Here is a 16002-nt window from a genome sequence, read left to right as displayed (position 1 = left end):
AGATGCAACACATCATATTGGTGTGTGAACCAAATTAAATCTCTATGTCATCTTTGCTCTGTTTTGTCATTAACACAAGGAAAGTTGCTCAAACTTATTCAAACTTTTAGTAAGATTACCAAAATGGCATCAAATGGAGATGAAAATAAAATACATAATGACATTTTTTGTAATTTTAGCTACTCTCTCTACTCCTATTAAACTAAAATTGTATCAATGAAATGCTTGTCTGATCCTCTATCACATGGATAAACCCATGTACTATTATGTGGCAAATAATGAAGAGTTATACTTTACTAGGCATAGTGACGACGAAGAAAGCCCAATTTTTATTTTTATATATGAAAATTGAGATTAGTATTATTTAAAAAAAAAAATGATAGTGGACCAAAACCGATTGAACCGAAACTATTGATGTTGGACTGGGTTTTTGCAAACCAAATCCTTTATCAGCCTAAATCAGATCAAATTTATAAATCAAGAAACCGTAAAGAAAAACGACTAAAATCAAACCGAATTGATCATAGTATGGAAGTTTTTTTTTTTTTTTTTTTTGGCTCAACCTATCGAGGGCCCATAGGCTACTAGGGGGCCGGCTGAGTGGGAGGGGGGGAGTGCAACGGTGGGGATGAAAGTGTGCACACCAAGCACTGATGTAGGAAAGAAAACTCATTCAAGCAACCAAAGTCATAGGCACGCTTCTACCAAGCCATGCCAAACCACCAAACCAAGTCTGAACCGTAGAGCCAGAGGTTCGAACTTATTCATCAACTGACTACTTTCTTGATCACTACAAATACAAGATAGGCCATATGTTTGAACATGTTAAGATGAATTTAAAAGGTCCTTTGGAGACTCAATGGTTTGGATTGGCCATAGAAGCTCTCAATGTAATTAAAAAATGATAAAAAAACAGGGTAAGACTGATATGGAGGACCTTAACCAAGTGGTATAGAACTTGACACAACGCCATATATGTTGTGTGTTCCATCAACGACATGAGCACCTGGGAGGTACTAATTTTTCTTTTTAGGTGAATAAGACAGTACTTGGCACTATTGATCTGGTATCCCTTTTAAGAAGATGTTTGTGAAAAGGAAAAGTTAAGGGAAAAAAGAGTGGGAAAAGGTTAAAAGAGAGAGAGAGAGAGAGAGAGAGAGAATTCTCTCATCTCGGATCTACAAAAGACCTTGACGAGCAACAATTTACCTGTCGTTGTACTTGGATTTATTTACTTGAAAGAAGAAGTATTCTCTTGCTTCAAGGATTTTGTCGTCAAATCAATTTGATGCATCCCTAAAAGTTCTTAGCACAGATTCCGGGGGAGAATTCCATATAACTTTCAGGTTTTCATTTTTTTTTTTGGTAAAAAACTTTCAGGTCTTCTTACACTGTCGACAGCATGGGATCTTGCATCAACAATCATGTCCTCATACCCCCCAAAAAAATATAGAACATACTCTGTTATCCCTTTTAAGAAGATGCATACTCTGTTACTAGACATGACAACTTGCCCTCAATACTAGCAATCCTTCACAATCTAGGCAAACCCAATCAAAAGAAAAGAAGAAAGAAAATTAAGATTGTGCTTGGTTGGAAAGAAATGGATAAAATAAAAGAAATATATTTAGAAAAATAAATAAAATAACAGAAAGAAAAAAAAAGGGAAGGAAAACTAAAATTTTCTCACAGGTGTTTGACGGCCTAGAAAAGAAAAGCAAAAATACATTTTCTCGTAATTGATGTTTGGATGTTATAGAAGACAAAAACAAAAACAAAAACAAAAACAGAAAAAAGGAAGAAAAATATTGTTCTTCTCCAATTAAATTGAACATATGTAGTTTTTAAGGATTATCAACTTATTTAAAATTACACTACCACCTTAAAAATATATGCAAATATTAACATTATAATCCATGATTTGATCCTAAATTGTGAATATCTTGACAAAAATTTTCAAATAAGTTTGAAATTTTTAAAATATTTGCAAACTTTTTTTTTATGTCATGAATAATTGAAAAAATAAAAGCTCGACCAGAAATTCAAAAGGTTCTACACTTCCGCATACCTTATGAACAATTGGAGATTCGAATAATTTGGCACAAAGTTTTTGAGTCTTCACTACTATTCAAGCAACAAGTGTACAACGATTGATCCTTTTTTGGGACGTTTTGTTTGGTGTAAACACAGTTTATTAAACCAAGCTTGGCACCAAGACAGATTTGAGGACAAAGTTGTCGTTTAGAAACCCCATATGCGAGTAATCTATGCCTTATTATTAGTTAGTAGTTTATATCGTTTGTAGTTTTCTATAACAAGTATTTGATCAATTTAAGTTAATTTTTTATTAAAGCAACTTGCTAGGATAATTGTTTATTTGATTTAAGAGTTCTAAATCAATTTATTTGATCTTTATAAATAATGTTGTAATTCTACACGAATTTATGAAATTTTAAAATGAAAATTTTGGTTGATATAATTACCATTAAGGTTGTTGTCTCGAGTCCGGATCCTCTCCAGCGCACCAATGAGTCCAACATGCATCAGATGGCTGGGCAGGTTGGCATGCACCCCAAGGCCAGCGCCCAACCGTCCAATGTACACCGGAGTGTTGGACGCACTGGCAAGCTGGAGAGGATCTTTATGCTGTTGTCTCTATCCTTCCTCTCTCCTCTCTCTTCATCCACAAGTTATTTCTCCTCTTCCTCTCAAGCAGATCGCTCTTCTTCCTTCTTTTTTTGCTCCTTCCATCAAAATTTCTTCCCTTAACAACAATATAATTTCCTTTATCTCATGCTAACAGATATGATCATTGACTTGGTCGCATCTCAGATTCATAATCTAGATTTTCAGATTGCATAAAATAAAGTCCACAATAAATGACCATCCAAGCAAACCACTTCCAATCACAAAGGGGACGGACGTAGTGAATGAAGAAATTTGACAATTTGACCCATTGTTTTGTGCCCAAAATTTGTAAAATAAAGGAGGACAAAATTTTTTCACTATTTTCTTATGGACATTTTACATCAGTACTAACAATGCCTCTGAAACAACCACCTTCCTCAAATCATTCTTGAAATGACTTTTCTTTTCCCTGGGAATCCGACAAGATTCTAAGATCAAAAACAACCAAACAGAGCAAAAAGAAAATGTATTCTTCCATTCCTTAGGGGCTGGCCTGCTTATAATCTATTTTTTGGAATAGGAAAAATAGATTATATTTTAAAACCCCCAGCAAGCAGCAACAACACATAATTTTGCTTTAAGTTTTGGGTTAGGTATTCAGATATTCTTGGGAGTGTGGAAGATTAGACCTATTTGTAGATATTCGACCATTTATGACCTGAAAGGATTTTCCAGTTGATTGTATATAACAGCTGCTGAATATATTTGGCTTCATACTCCTTCCTGCTTCCACCAAATCTGACCAATTCCTGCCTATCCAAGAGCCTGTGAGATCTACTATGCCACCATCACTCTCTTCCAGATGAAAATGCTCTTTACTAGCTTGTGCTAATAATAAATCTCCCAGATGTAACTATTTGCCAGTCAGCAGAAGCTGCAATACCGTCTCCTTTATCACTTGCACTGTCTTGGGCGGAAATTTTCTTTTGATAAGAGAGAGACAATTAGATTTCCAAGCCTTCTCGCACCTGGACCTGGCGTAAGGACTGTGGTATTACTCATCACCAAACAAGGGTCTGTCCCGTTTTTCCTGCTCCCAATGCACCACCCACCTGGAACAACCATGCCAGGCCCTCGGAACAAAAGTTCAGCATCTATTTTGTCCAGTACTGGATCATCTCTGCGGAACTTCCTTGCAAATGGAGCATTGCTGTCAATCATCTTCGTCATGTCATTGAGGTTAAGCTGGTGGGGGTGTTGCTTGGGTGGGTTATCCCATGATATGAAATGCAGGTCGCTGTTGACAGTAGTATTTCGGAACTCCCGAGCATTACAGATGACAGTATGGAAGTACCCTTCAGGGGAGGAAATGAAATTTGAGTAGTACATTAGAACAGTGCGAGGAAGGTTGTCCCAACCCCATATGCAGTAGTCAATAAAAGGGCGAGAGAGCGCCATCCAGGCAGAACCTATCACACAGAAATAGAAGCTTGATTAGAAAACTGATTGCAAAAGAAGCTAACATGTGAAGCACATCGAGTAATGTCAGTCCAGGAACAATTTGATCAACAGTGCAAAAGGCAGTATCAGTGTATTATCTGCCTTAGACGTTCAATTTTCTGTTTCTAAAGTCATCTACGATTCTATGTTATGAGCGTCAGTTCCATTTAGTATTGCTAATGCAAGAAAATCTATTGCCTACGTCAACACTGGCAAATTCAAAATTCAAATACAAGCCATTATGCTATTTAATGAAGAGTGGCTGTATTCAGAGTAATTCAGTTTTATTTCTTTAGTCTAGTTACTCAGTGTTTTCTTTTTAATATATAATTTCCTCTGCTTTATTGCTAGTTTTGTCAAGAAATTCTTTCCCATAACTAGGGCCAGATTTGGTATCATTTCTACTTCAATTTCGGATTGATTTCATGAAATAGTCAACAAATAGATTTTTGGTCAAGAAATTGAATTGTTTTGGTTATATCAATATGAAATATTTCAAGAATAAAAAAAAACCATTTGGTAGTTTCTGAGAATAGATTCTCTATATTTCTTTGGGAAGGGTGGTGGTGACGGGCAGAGTGGAGCTGGGCTCGGAAGGGGGTGGTGGTGGCGGCGGTGATGTTAATGGTGGCGGTGGCAGGGTGGTAGTGGCAATGATGGCGGTGGGGTGGTGGCATGGTGGTGGTGAGACCATTAGGAGAAGAAGGGTGGTGTTTCATTTTTAACATGAAATTATTACTTTGCCCATCATCATGTCATCACTGCTAAGTGCCTCACACACATGCCACTCATGTCCTGACATATAAACTAACATACTAACCATATCAATGGCTGTACACACATGTTGTACATCTCATCTGTCATGTCAAGCACATACTTGCCACATCACTGCTACTGACTCAATTAGCTGATACAGACTATACTGCCAGCTCTTCAGCTCTGCTCACATCACTGTGTGAGTGTGTTGCTCAACTGACTGTGTTGACAACAATGACAACCACAGTCCAACAATTTCGGGGTTACAAAGCCCGGGGTTGCATTAAAAGGTGTTCTTTTTCTTCTGATAAATAGATGTACTTATTACTGGTATCAAAGCCATGATGTTCTAAGTTCTTCTTTTCATCTGCCCGGCGAGGGCTCTGATTGTCCCTGTGTGATGGTTCTATGGTCTATCTTATATCGTCTCAGGTTGTCTAGTTATAGTGTATGGTTATGACAGTAACAGTCCTTGAGCGTGTGGGATCGTGGCAAGAGGCCCCTTTTATCCCTACAAGGCTCAGAATACCTCTGGCATGACTTCACCCTGTTTTCCGACACCTTGCGCTTGCAATCACAGACCTTGTTCCCTCATACTCGGATGGTCATCCTTCTTCTGGTAGGTGAAATCTCATTTACTCCATATGATGCAATCTGCTCCCGGTACTTCATCCGTTACATTCCCACAAACCCATGCTTCTAAAGTTGATTATCTTTATGAATTAAATTATACTCCCTCTGATCAGCAAGTTCACCCTACAAATTTTCCGGTCATAAACCCTTATGATGTTTTCCCCAAACACACCTCTACTCTCTCTAAAACTATACGGACTCTTCTTGCTCCTAAGAAGTCTCCAGGTCTTAAAGAGTATGTGCAAGCATCTCCTTTTTCCCAAAATCAAGTTACAGCCTCAGGATCTGAACAATATTTTCCTATTGAGATACCTTCAGACCTGATCAGGCAATGGCTCACTTTGGGATACACCCATCTCCATCTTGGAGCAGTCAAGATGACCCTTACCTTGCATGGACGGAAAAGTCTTCCAGTTGTTATGCGTATGGATCTGTTGGATACCCAGTTCAAACTATATCAACATGTTGTTTTAACCAATGTTCAGTCCACTTTGAACAACGGCACAGTGTTCTATACACTATATCCCAACTATAATCTTTCTTTATTAGATCCTAATCTTCCTACAGCCTGGAAATTCCTGATCCAAATCACCGGTGCTCCCCAGGTGGAATCAGCAATTGTTGCAACCTTGCACTATCAGATTTGCTATCGTCTGCAAAATCATGCTTTTCATCTCAACACCGGACATACCGCAAACGATTCAGCTCTATTCCTCCATATTGGTTCAGACCAGACCCCCACGGTCACTCATGTTCCACGGCAACTTAGTCGATCAAATCTCTTCAAGTTGGTCCCAGATTCTTGGGTTTCGGCCTACAAATCAACACATGCAGTTCAACCCACACCTCCTTTGGTGGCGACTGATCCAACTTATAAGCGACTCGGCAACGGAAAAACAGAGATTACCTTCCCTAAACCCGTCAATATGGGTCCAGTTCTCCCGTCTTCACCCCCGCAGCTTGAACCACAGTTGGACGTTCCTATTGCGTCCTTTGATGCTCAAGGCAACCCGGTCTACAAATTCCAAAGCCCGACCGGCCATAGATATTTTGATGTCTGCGATTGTTCCGACTGTCTCTCTTCTGATTCTGATGAAGCTCCTCCAGTCTCCTCCAGGAAACCTAGGAGAAAGAAACACCTGAAAGATCCGTTATGGATTCGTTACCAACAAGGCTGTCCTAACGTTGGCCCACTCGGCGACGACCCAGGAAAATACCAGTTTATTGTGGAATATGGAAGCAGCAAACCTTGTTTTTTAGGTTGTTGTTCCCCAACCTCAGTTCCGCCTCCTCCTCCACCTTGTTATCCTTTAGCAGGTGCTAGTGGTAGCAGTTCAGGCATCAGTAAGAATTTTCCAGGGGCTACTGACTATGAAGACCATGACAGACGCCTGCAAAAATGGAAAGTTACACCTTCCAATTCAGTCTAACCAGATGGACGCCTCCCTAGCAACACTACAGTTGAGGCCCAGCTTAATTGGCAAGCTGAGAATGCTATCGTGCAAAACCAGTATCTGCAAAAGATTATGTCCTACCAGGAACACACAACTCTTCGTTTGAGTCAACAAGATATCGATGTCCGTTATCTCAAAGAAAGGATTGAAGCTCTACACAAGGAGCTCATGCACATAGGCACTACAGTTAAAGATGTTGTTTATGCCTCTTCTCTCATCTCTACTCGTTAACGAGAAAAGCAGCGACTTGAAGATCAACTCAGCTGGATCCAGGCTCCGATGCAGCCTCCTCTCTCGCCATCTTTCCCTCGGTTTTACCCGGATTTCCCCCCAGCACCCCTAGCAGTTGAGTATGATGTGTCTCCTACACACCACAGTTTTCTGACAGACCTTTTCAAAGAACTGCAGGATTTACGCCAAAGTCAGAGTAGACTCTGCCGTAGGAAGTCCCCAAAACCACCATATAGTCCTAGTACCATTTCATCCACACCCCCGAGTATAGACCCTTCACTCTACCAGCCCAACCCTTCTCGTTATACTCAACCCACTTTCCAACCAATTCATTCTTACCACTCTAGATCACCTGCCTTTGTCCCATATGTGCCTCCACAAAGACCTCCATCAACACAACCAGCTTGTTCCCCGTTGATCTCGGCTACAAACCCCAATTCCCTTTCAAACTTCCTCAAACAACTGTATATGGACTCCAAACCCTCTCCCGTCCCTAAGTCCTCTCTAGCCTCTGATATTGATTCTTGGATCACAGAACCTCCTTTGGTTTTCATGGCACATCAACCTCCGGATCCACCACCTGCAACTGAACCTACTGGGGTTACACAAGTTCTCTCTGAGGAAGAAGATCATGTTGGCGAGACACAACCACCTATGCCACCTTTACAGGATTTTCAGCCATTCAGCAATCAAGATCCTAAGCAGCTCCTTACTTTTGATGGCATACCATTCCATAAATTGCCCAGCAAGATCTCAGAATTTCATGCCTGGCTCACAGCGGAATTACTCCAGGAAGGCATGATACCCAGAGCAGCTATTACCAAGTTTCTAGCACGAGCTCATGGTACTCTTAGAGAATGGTACATGGCTTTAGGCCCATCCAGATAACTGCAATGGGTCCAATTGAATATTGATGATTTCGTTCTCCAACTGTACAACGAGTTCATTGGCCCTCTGGAGAATAATCGGCTCAAAGCCCGTGAAGAGTATTTCCAGATGAAATGTTGCTCCTTCCAGAAGTCTGATCTTGAAAGACATTTTCACCGCATGACAGACCGCTTCTACATCCTTGGCGGCATGGATGATGTAAATATGAAACAGATCTTTCTCAACTAATTCCTAGAACCCTTGGGAAATGATGCTGTGAAACATTTGACTACTCAAGGCCTTCAACTGAGTCAGGTGACTCTCGGTCGCCTTTATCAAGAAATCCAAACAGCACTTCAGCGTCTTTGCAATCAGCAGCAGTTTTTTAAAACTTGGGAAAAGACCACTGGACGATTAAAGGATGTCTGCAACACATCCTATCTCAAAATCAAGTGCAAAGATCAAAATTGCCATTGTCCCACCAAGAAGAAAGATCACCGCTCTCGTCTCCCCAATACCAGGTCACCCCAGCACAGCAAGTACAAGCACAAGCACAAGGCTTCTTCTCATCCTCACCGAACAGGCAACACTAAGAGATACAGGTACTTCAAGAGAAAGAAGTTTCGTGGCAAAACTTCTGATACATGTAACTCTTGTGGAAAGAAAGGTCACTTTGCAAAAAATTGCCCCGACAAGCAAAAACGGACCAAGCTCATGCATATGCTTACTCCTCATGATACTGCAGATGATCCGGATGCTGACATCGAATCTCTGTATTCCATCGACGACGAATTCTCTTCTGACCTTCTGTTTGCAATAGAAGCTCTCGACTCGGATTCTAAGTCCGACCCATATACTGAGTCCGACGGATTTGAACCCGTCTACCCTCTATATTCACCACCTCCACCCCTGTACCCTTCATCTCCAAAAATTACCCTTCCATTAGCCCCCCTTTCAATTTACCCCACTGTTTGGGACCCCCCAATTAAAGTAATTGGTTATTTTGACACTGGTGCAACCATGATTATACTGGCTCCTCATGTTTTACCCCCTGCTGTTGGAAGCCCCATAAGCAGTACTTTACTGCTGCAGATGGAAAAACCTTCTCTGTTGATTTAATATCCAAGGATCCAGTCAAGTTCAAGATTTTCCCCCTGTTGACAGTCAGCCATAGAGTTCTAGGATCCTCCTTACCCGACCGAGATGCCCTCATTGGATTTGATCTTTTAACCAAGTTCCCCGGCCTTCAATGGAGTTCCCATGGTCTTACCTACAAGAAGCAAACCTTACCATGGACCACTACTTCCACCCTTCTCTCCCTTACTTCTCCTCTTGATGATATCAAGCAAAAGCTAATCTCTCAATGCTGTGCAGATTCTCATACAGATTTTCTCACAAAGTGTGATCATCCCCTCTGGAAAAACTCACAATATTTTATCAGGCTACCTTTCAAGAAGAATGAAGATGCCAATCCAACTAAAGCTAGCCATTCTGGACTAAATCCGGCCCATTTGGCTTTAGCCCAGGATGAAGTTACTCTTTTGGAAGCCCAAGGTCTTATTGAGCCCACTTCATCAGCATGGGCATGTGAAGCTTTTTATGTTAACAAACGTGCAGAGCAAACACGCGGCAAGCTCCGATTGGTTATTAACCATCAGCCTCTCAATGCATTTCTGGCAGATGACAAGTTCCCTTTGCCTACTCGACCAGCTTTAATGCTCCAACTCTCAAAACCAACCATCTTCAGCAAATTTGATCTCAAAGCAGGTTTCTAGTAACTTGGAATTCATCCTGATGACAGGCCCAAAACAAGTTTCTGCATCCCTGGTTCACATTTCCATTGGACAGTTATGCCATTTGGTCTTAAGGTGGCTCCCTCCTTATTTCAAAAGGCTATGATGCGTATCCATGCTCCCATCCAACGGCAAGCTCTCATTTACATTGATGACATCCTACTGTTCTCAAAGAACATTGTTGATCATCAGAAGCTCTTCTCCCAGTTCTATGACATCACCGTCCAGCATGGTATAATGCTTTCCTCCACAAAAATGGCAATCGGAATTACCACAGTGGATTTTCTTGGTGTCACCATTCATAAAGGATAGTATCAACTTCAACCTCATATTGGAAAATCACTTCTTCAATTCTCGGATGGACCTCTCACTGTTAATCAGCTCCAACAATTTCTTGGCATCATCAATTACATGGCAGAATTCATTCCTCACCAGACCACTTATACAGGACCATTATACAAGCTCCTCAAGAAGAATCCTCCCCCATGGACCGCAAAGCATACCAAGGTAGTTCAGACTCTTAAACAGATTACAGTCCAGCTACCACCTCTTCATATTCCCACCGGTGGTCTACGCATCCTCCAAACAGATGCCAGTGACGACCAATGGGTGGCAATACTTCTTGAAGACACTAATGGCACAAGGCAGATTTGTGGTTACCGCAATGCACAGTTCAAACCATCTGAACAACACTATCATTCAACCTTCAAAGAAATCCTTGCAGTTAAACGAGGAATTGAAAAATTCCAGTTCTATCTCATAGAACACTTTCCAGGTCGAAATGGATATGTCCTCATTTCCACGAATGTTGCAGTTCAAACAAAAGATTCTCCCAGAACCACAACTTCTCTGATGGGCTCGCTGGTTCTCTCAATGGTCTTTTACAGTCAAACATATTAAGGGCAAAGACAATGTGTTAGCAGATTTCTTATCCAGGTCCAAGACACCTATCTCATCTACCATTCCCATCCTTTGCATGCCTCTCTGGCCTACAGACCCAGGTCCTTCTCAGTCTCCTGCAGACCCCGGACCCTCTCAACCACCAACTCCTCCCCCCCCGGATGACCTTACGTCCTTACTACCTACCTTACCCCCTGAAATTTACTGTGACATCTCTGGACGAACCATGGTCAATTACAGCACCCAAACCTATCAAGACATGCTAAAAGTCCTTGTCTCTCGCCATGGACTTCTGTATGACTGGTAAACTTGCCACCCAGACCATCCTTTCCTTACCCTTTTTACCATGACCTACTACTATAATTTCACCAAGGAATATGTAGTCTTTTTCTGGCATCTCCTCGTTGTCCACAAAATTGCTATGTGTTTCTCTACCCATGCCATTCTTCATTACTTAAGACAGACCACCATCACCTACAGACTTCCTTCCAGATCCCAATCCCACCGTTTTCTCCGACCGGCTGTCCCATCTCATTTTGCTAGATTTCTCCAGCTTTTTGCACCTATCCACCATTGGATCACCATCCTCTCAGCCCTTCCCAGAGAACAATACTATGTCACTATCCTCTTTCACCGGCCTGTAGAACACATCCACCCTGCCCTAGTTGAACCTCCCGTCTTACATCACCATCTCATCACATATGACCCCTCCTTCTCCATTATGAGCAATGGATCTGTCAACATCTGGGATCATCGAGATTATGATGATGAGTCATGCAACAACTGGCTTGCATTTATGCGCACTATGTGCCAAGAGAATGTTGTGGACCCCTCCACGATACCAGATATCCTCATCAATTCCACCTACTCTGCTTGGGACGTCAATGCCCGACCCTCCACCCCGTGATTCACCGCATTATGTTGGCCCAAGCTGAGCATGAAGTAGATAACTATTTACTTTTTGCTCCAGATACCTCTTCTGGCAATGACACTGACTAGGACCCCTGTCGCTGTCCTCCGCCATCTCCGTTCGTGATTTCCGCTTTAATTTAGATATTTGTGTTATCTTTATCTGCCATCGAGCCTGCTTTTCTGCTTTTCTCGCTTTGCTTTAGATATTTGTAATATCTTTGTCGGCCATTGTGCCATGTTGGATATATCATGTGTGGATTTCATCGTGTATTAAGTTCAAAGAAGAAGTCTATAAATACTTCTCTCGTCTGTGGAATGATTCTGTCTGAAAGGAAACCAATGGGTATATTCATTGCAAAAGATACAGAGGTCAAGCAAGTTTGGCTATGAAACCATACCTAAAAGTGTTTGTGTAACTGATAGATTAACTAAAGGAGCTAAAGGCCACTAAAGGATAGTAGGCAAATATTGCTGCTTATGACTATGAAAAGCATATCTGGCGTGAATTCATGCCTATGAAAGCTGCTGATGCACTGTATGAAGACCATAAATATGAGAAAAGCATTGATGCATCATAGGTTTGTGGATACAAATATCATGGAAAAAGTAGAGATTTATTACATGGGTTAGGGGTGTAAGGTTAGAGTATCTGTATGCATTCATTATAGGTTTGTGGATATCAGTATCATGGAAAAAAAGTGAAGATTTATGTTACATGGATTAGGGTGCAAGGGTAGAGTATTTGTCTGTGTCCAGGAGGAGGATCTACCTAATTCTTAAAAATTAGGGAGCAGGCGTATATGTCCAGAAATGGGCAAGGGTATGAGGACTGGCTAAAATGTGTTAAAGAAGGGGTAGTAGATCCCTTTGCATGAAAGAAGTATAAAGACTAAGGAGAGGAGATACAATAAAATATAACAAATATGGACGAGGATTAAATATAAATATATAAAACTATAACTTAGACGTAAGAAAATTTTAGTTTAATGGGGATTCAATTGTAATGTATACTACGCCTCTAAGAAACAGTTGTCAAGGTGTCGTCTAGGCGTCCAGCCACCTCGGTCGTCCTTGTCGTCATGGATGGGAGCCTTGGTCGTCTTGTCAGTGTCTCCTTGCATCCAGGCCCCCTCCAACGCCTTCAGTCACCTAGAGACTAACAACTATACTTTTAAGGTTCCATTTGTTCAACGTAAAATATTTCTAGGATTTCTAAATACTAGTACAAAATACATGAGGATAAAGAGGAAAATATCTTACTGAAATGCATTCCTAAAAGAGAGAGAGAAAGAGGGGGGGAAAAAGTTCTATTTTAAATTTCAGGATTTTGTCCCCCCCCCCTCCCCCAAAACAAAAAAAAAAGTGGAATCTTTATCAAGCAAAAAAATGACGAATGACATATCCAACAAAAAAATGAAGAATGACAAATAATTTAAAAAATAATAATTTTTTGGGAAAAAAAGTTTACAGTGAAACAAATAAATAGACCTGTTAGAATAAAAGCAGAGAAAGGAGCTCTCGGGATTAGCGCTAGTGCTAATCCCGAGACTCCTAATGTCAGATTTATTTTATTCTTTATTTTCTTTCCTGTTTTGCCCTTTACCCCATTGTGCTGTACCCTTTTTAATTATTCTATCAAATAGAATCCTGTGTAGCCTAGTGTGGCTTACGACTGCAACTCTCTCCTTCTTCCTCTTCTTCTTCTTTCATCTACTGAAATTAACAAGGTATCTGTTAACAAACCAGAATTATGGAGAATGCTTGAATTAATAAGAAAAAAAAATTCCAATATTCTAACACTCCCCCTCAAGTTGGCGCATATAAGGCACTAATGCCCAACTTGAACAAAATAGGAAGAAACTAAGCTGCAGCAGAGTCCAGCTTGACAGATGAATGAAGCTCCCAAATAAACCTTCAAGAACTTGAAATAATTGATCTTCAAAAAACTAGGCAGACATCCAGTGATGAATCTCAGACTGATAATCTTGAAGATATGCAACTAGGGCAGCAAGCAGAGGAATAAACTGAATCAGGCAGCGAAAACAACTGAATCAACACAATTGTAGATCCTCATATAGGTAGGCAACAAATCCTCAAATAGGCAGGCAACAACCAAATATCTTCAATACTTTAATACTTCAATCTCCCCCTTACGGCAAACTCAAGCCAACAACAAAGGATACCCAATGGCAATGGTGGAAAAACTGATCTTCTATGTTTTGCACCAAGTATTCCCGCAAGTTCTACTTCTGTAATCTCTGCAGGTGTACTGTACATAATCTCCCCCTCACGTGTAGTAGTACATGTGGACATAACAGAAATGATGAAGGATATAGTGCAAAAGGATAACCTTCCAGAGTTCTCCAAAGGTGCTATGGGTAATAGAAACGAGGAAGTAATGGCAAAGTAGATTATACCATAAACTTCCAAAGTTGTTATTGGTAAATGCCAAAGGTATGGTATGGCAGATGGGTAGAGGCAGCGGATGTGTTCAACAGACGCCGGAGAACTTGGAGTTCTTCCTGGGAGAAACCAATGTCAGCAGTGGGAGCTGGAGCTACACTTTTAGTGTGATTGGCTTTGTTTTTAGACTTTGCACGACCACGTTTAGCCTCAAAATCAGCAGGCTTCCCATGTAATTTCCAACACTGAGCCTTAGTGTGATATGGTTTGTGGCAATGATCACACTTTACGGGCTCTTTGGCTGTAGCAGTAGCAGCAACACTGTCAGAAGAAGGATCTAGGGTGGAGCCAGCAGCTTGTAAGGCTGATCTCTCAACTTCGGGAGTAATCATCATAGTAGCCCTACGTGTCTCTTCACTGTGAACATAAGAAAAGGTCTCCTCTAAAGTGGGGAAAGGAACCCGACCAAGAACTTGCACCCGAATAGGATCATAATCATCATTGAGGCCAGCCAGAAAATCATAGCCCCGAAACAGATCCACATAAGAGTGATAGGCAGTAATGTCAGTAGTAGTAGTAGGCTGAAACCGAGCATAGTGATCCAATTGCTGCCATAAACACTTGAGGGCAGCATAGTACTTAGTGACAGACATCTCCTTCTGAGTAGTGTTTTGGAGTGTCTTCCTGATTTCATAAACCCGAGCACCACTCCCTGTACGACCATAAGTTCCCTTGCCAGCAGTCCATATCTGAGTAGCAGTGTCAAGGAGGAGGTACCGACTAGAGAGGTCAGTAGTCATAGAGTTCAGAACAAAGGACATCGCCATAGCATCGTTGGCAGCCCATTTAGTACGAGTAGCACCATCTTCAATAGGCTGTTTGGTGGTGCCAGTAAAATGGCCAGTGAGTCCCCTACCAGCCACGGTCAAGGATAAGGATCTAGCCCAAATTAAATAGTTCGCACCATCAAGCTTAATGGCAGCAGCATAGGGAAGAAAGTCATTCCTAATCTGACCATCTCCTCCTGAAGTAGCAGTAGTCATCTCGGAGTCACCCATGATTCAGCCAAGTAGAGATCGATCCAAAAAAAAATTGAAGAAATCTGATCTTCAAAAACTGCAGCAGATGTGGCTGAAAAAATAGGTTGAATGCAGCAATAAAACAAGGGAATCTTCCCTCAAACAATCTCCCCAAACAAACAGCCAAAACCCTAAGATCGATATAGTGTCAAAAACCCTGACGGTTGAGATCGATGCAAGGGAGAAGAAGGCTGGAACTTGAAGAGCTTCAAGACTGATGTTGCAGTGATGATAGGTGCTGTCCAGAGGTCTGCCGGCAGTGCTCCAAAGGTGAACAATCAACCTCCCAAGTCGATAGGGTTGATTTCCAAAAATGAGGAGCAATCCAAAAATCGCAGGTAAGAAAAACAGCAGCTATCGATCTTTAATTATGGCATATATGGTGAGGTGGGATGGGGGGCAGCAACTAGATCATAATGTGATCACCTCATTAGTGCTGCCCTTGAAGAATGGAGAGAACCAAAGAAGGGGGAAGAAGGAGAGAAAAGAAAATCGATGGAGAAGGGTGGAAGAGAGAAAAGAATGGAGGGGGGAGGTTTTGAAAACCTAGATCAGAGAAGACTGCTCTGATACCATGTTAACAAAACCAGAATTATGGAGAATGCTTGAATTAATAAGACAAAAAATTCCAATATTCTAACAGTATCAGAGCATGATCTCTAGGGACTGGTACAACCTATCTAGGGGTCTTCCTGCTTCCTCCTCTTCTTTTTATTTCTTTTCTGTAATTAAAAGAAGACAGGCTTCTGCTCTTTTGATCGGAACAACCAGAACTGGTTGTGTTTTTTTGTGTTGAGAGGGGGTGAATCGATCCCCTGGTTATGGTGAAGGATGGATTGCTGAATA

The 16002-nt window shown here is 41.3% G+C and overlaps 1 protein-coding gene across 1 annotated transcript in view; it reads right to left on the bottom strand.

Annotated features, from left to right (window-relative positions):
- Window positions 1-3250: 3250 nt before the first annotated feature.
- LOC122638249 (beta-glucuronosyltransferase GlcAT14B-like) overlaps window positions 3251-16002 on the bottom strand; it is a 44734-nt gene continuing 31982 nt past the window's right edge. The window contains exon 4 of the mRNA XM_043831118.1: window positions 3251-4097. Within this exon, the coding sequence (XP_043687053.1) occupies window positions 3583-4097 (515 nt within the window). The 3' untranslated portion in view covers window positions 3251-3582. The remainder of the gene's footprint in view (window positions 4098-16002) is intronic.

The sequence above is a fragment of the Telopea speciosissima genome, chromosome 8, assembly GCF_018873765.1.
Source record: "Telopea speciosissima isolate NSW1024214 ecotype Mountain lineage chromosome 8, Tspe_v1, whole genome shotgun sequence".
NCBI classification, from domain to species: Eukaryota; Viridiplantae; Streptophyta; class Magnoliopsida; order Proteales; family Proteaceae; genus Telopea; species Telopea speciosissima.
This window is presented reverse-complemented; position numbering and strand designations above follow the sequence as displayed.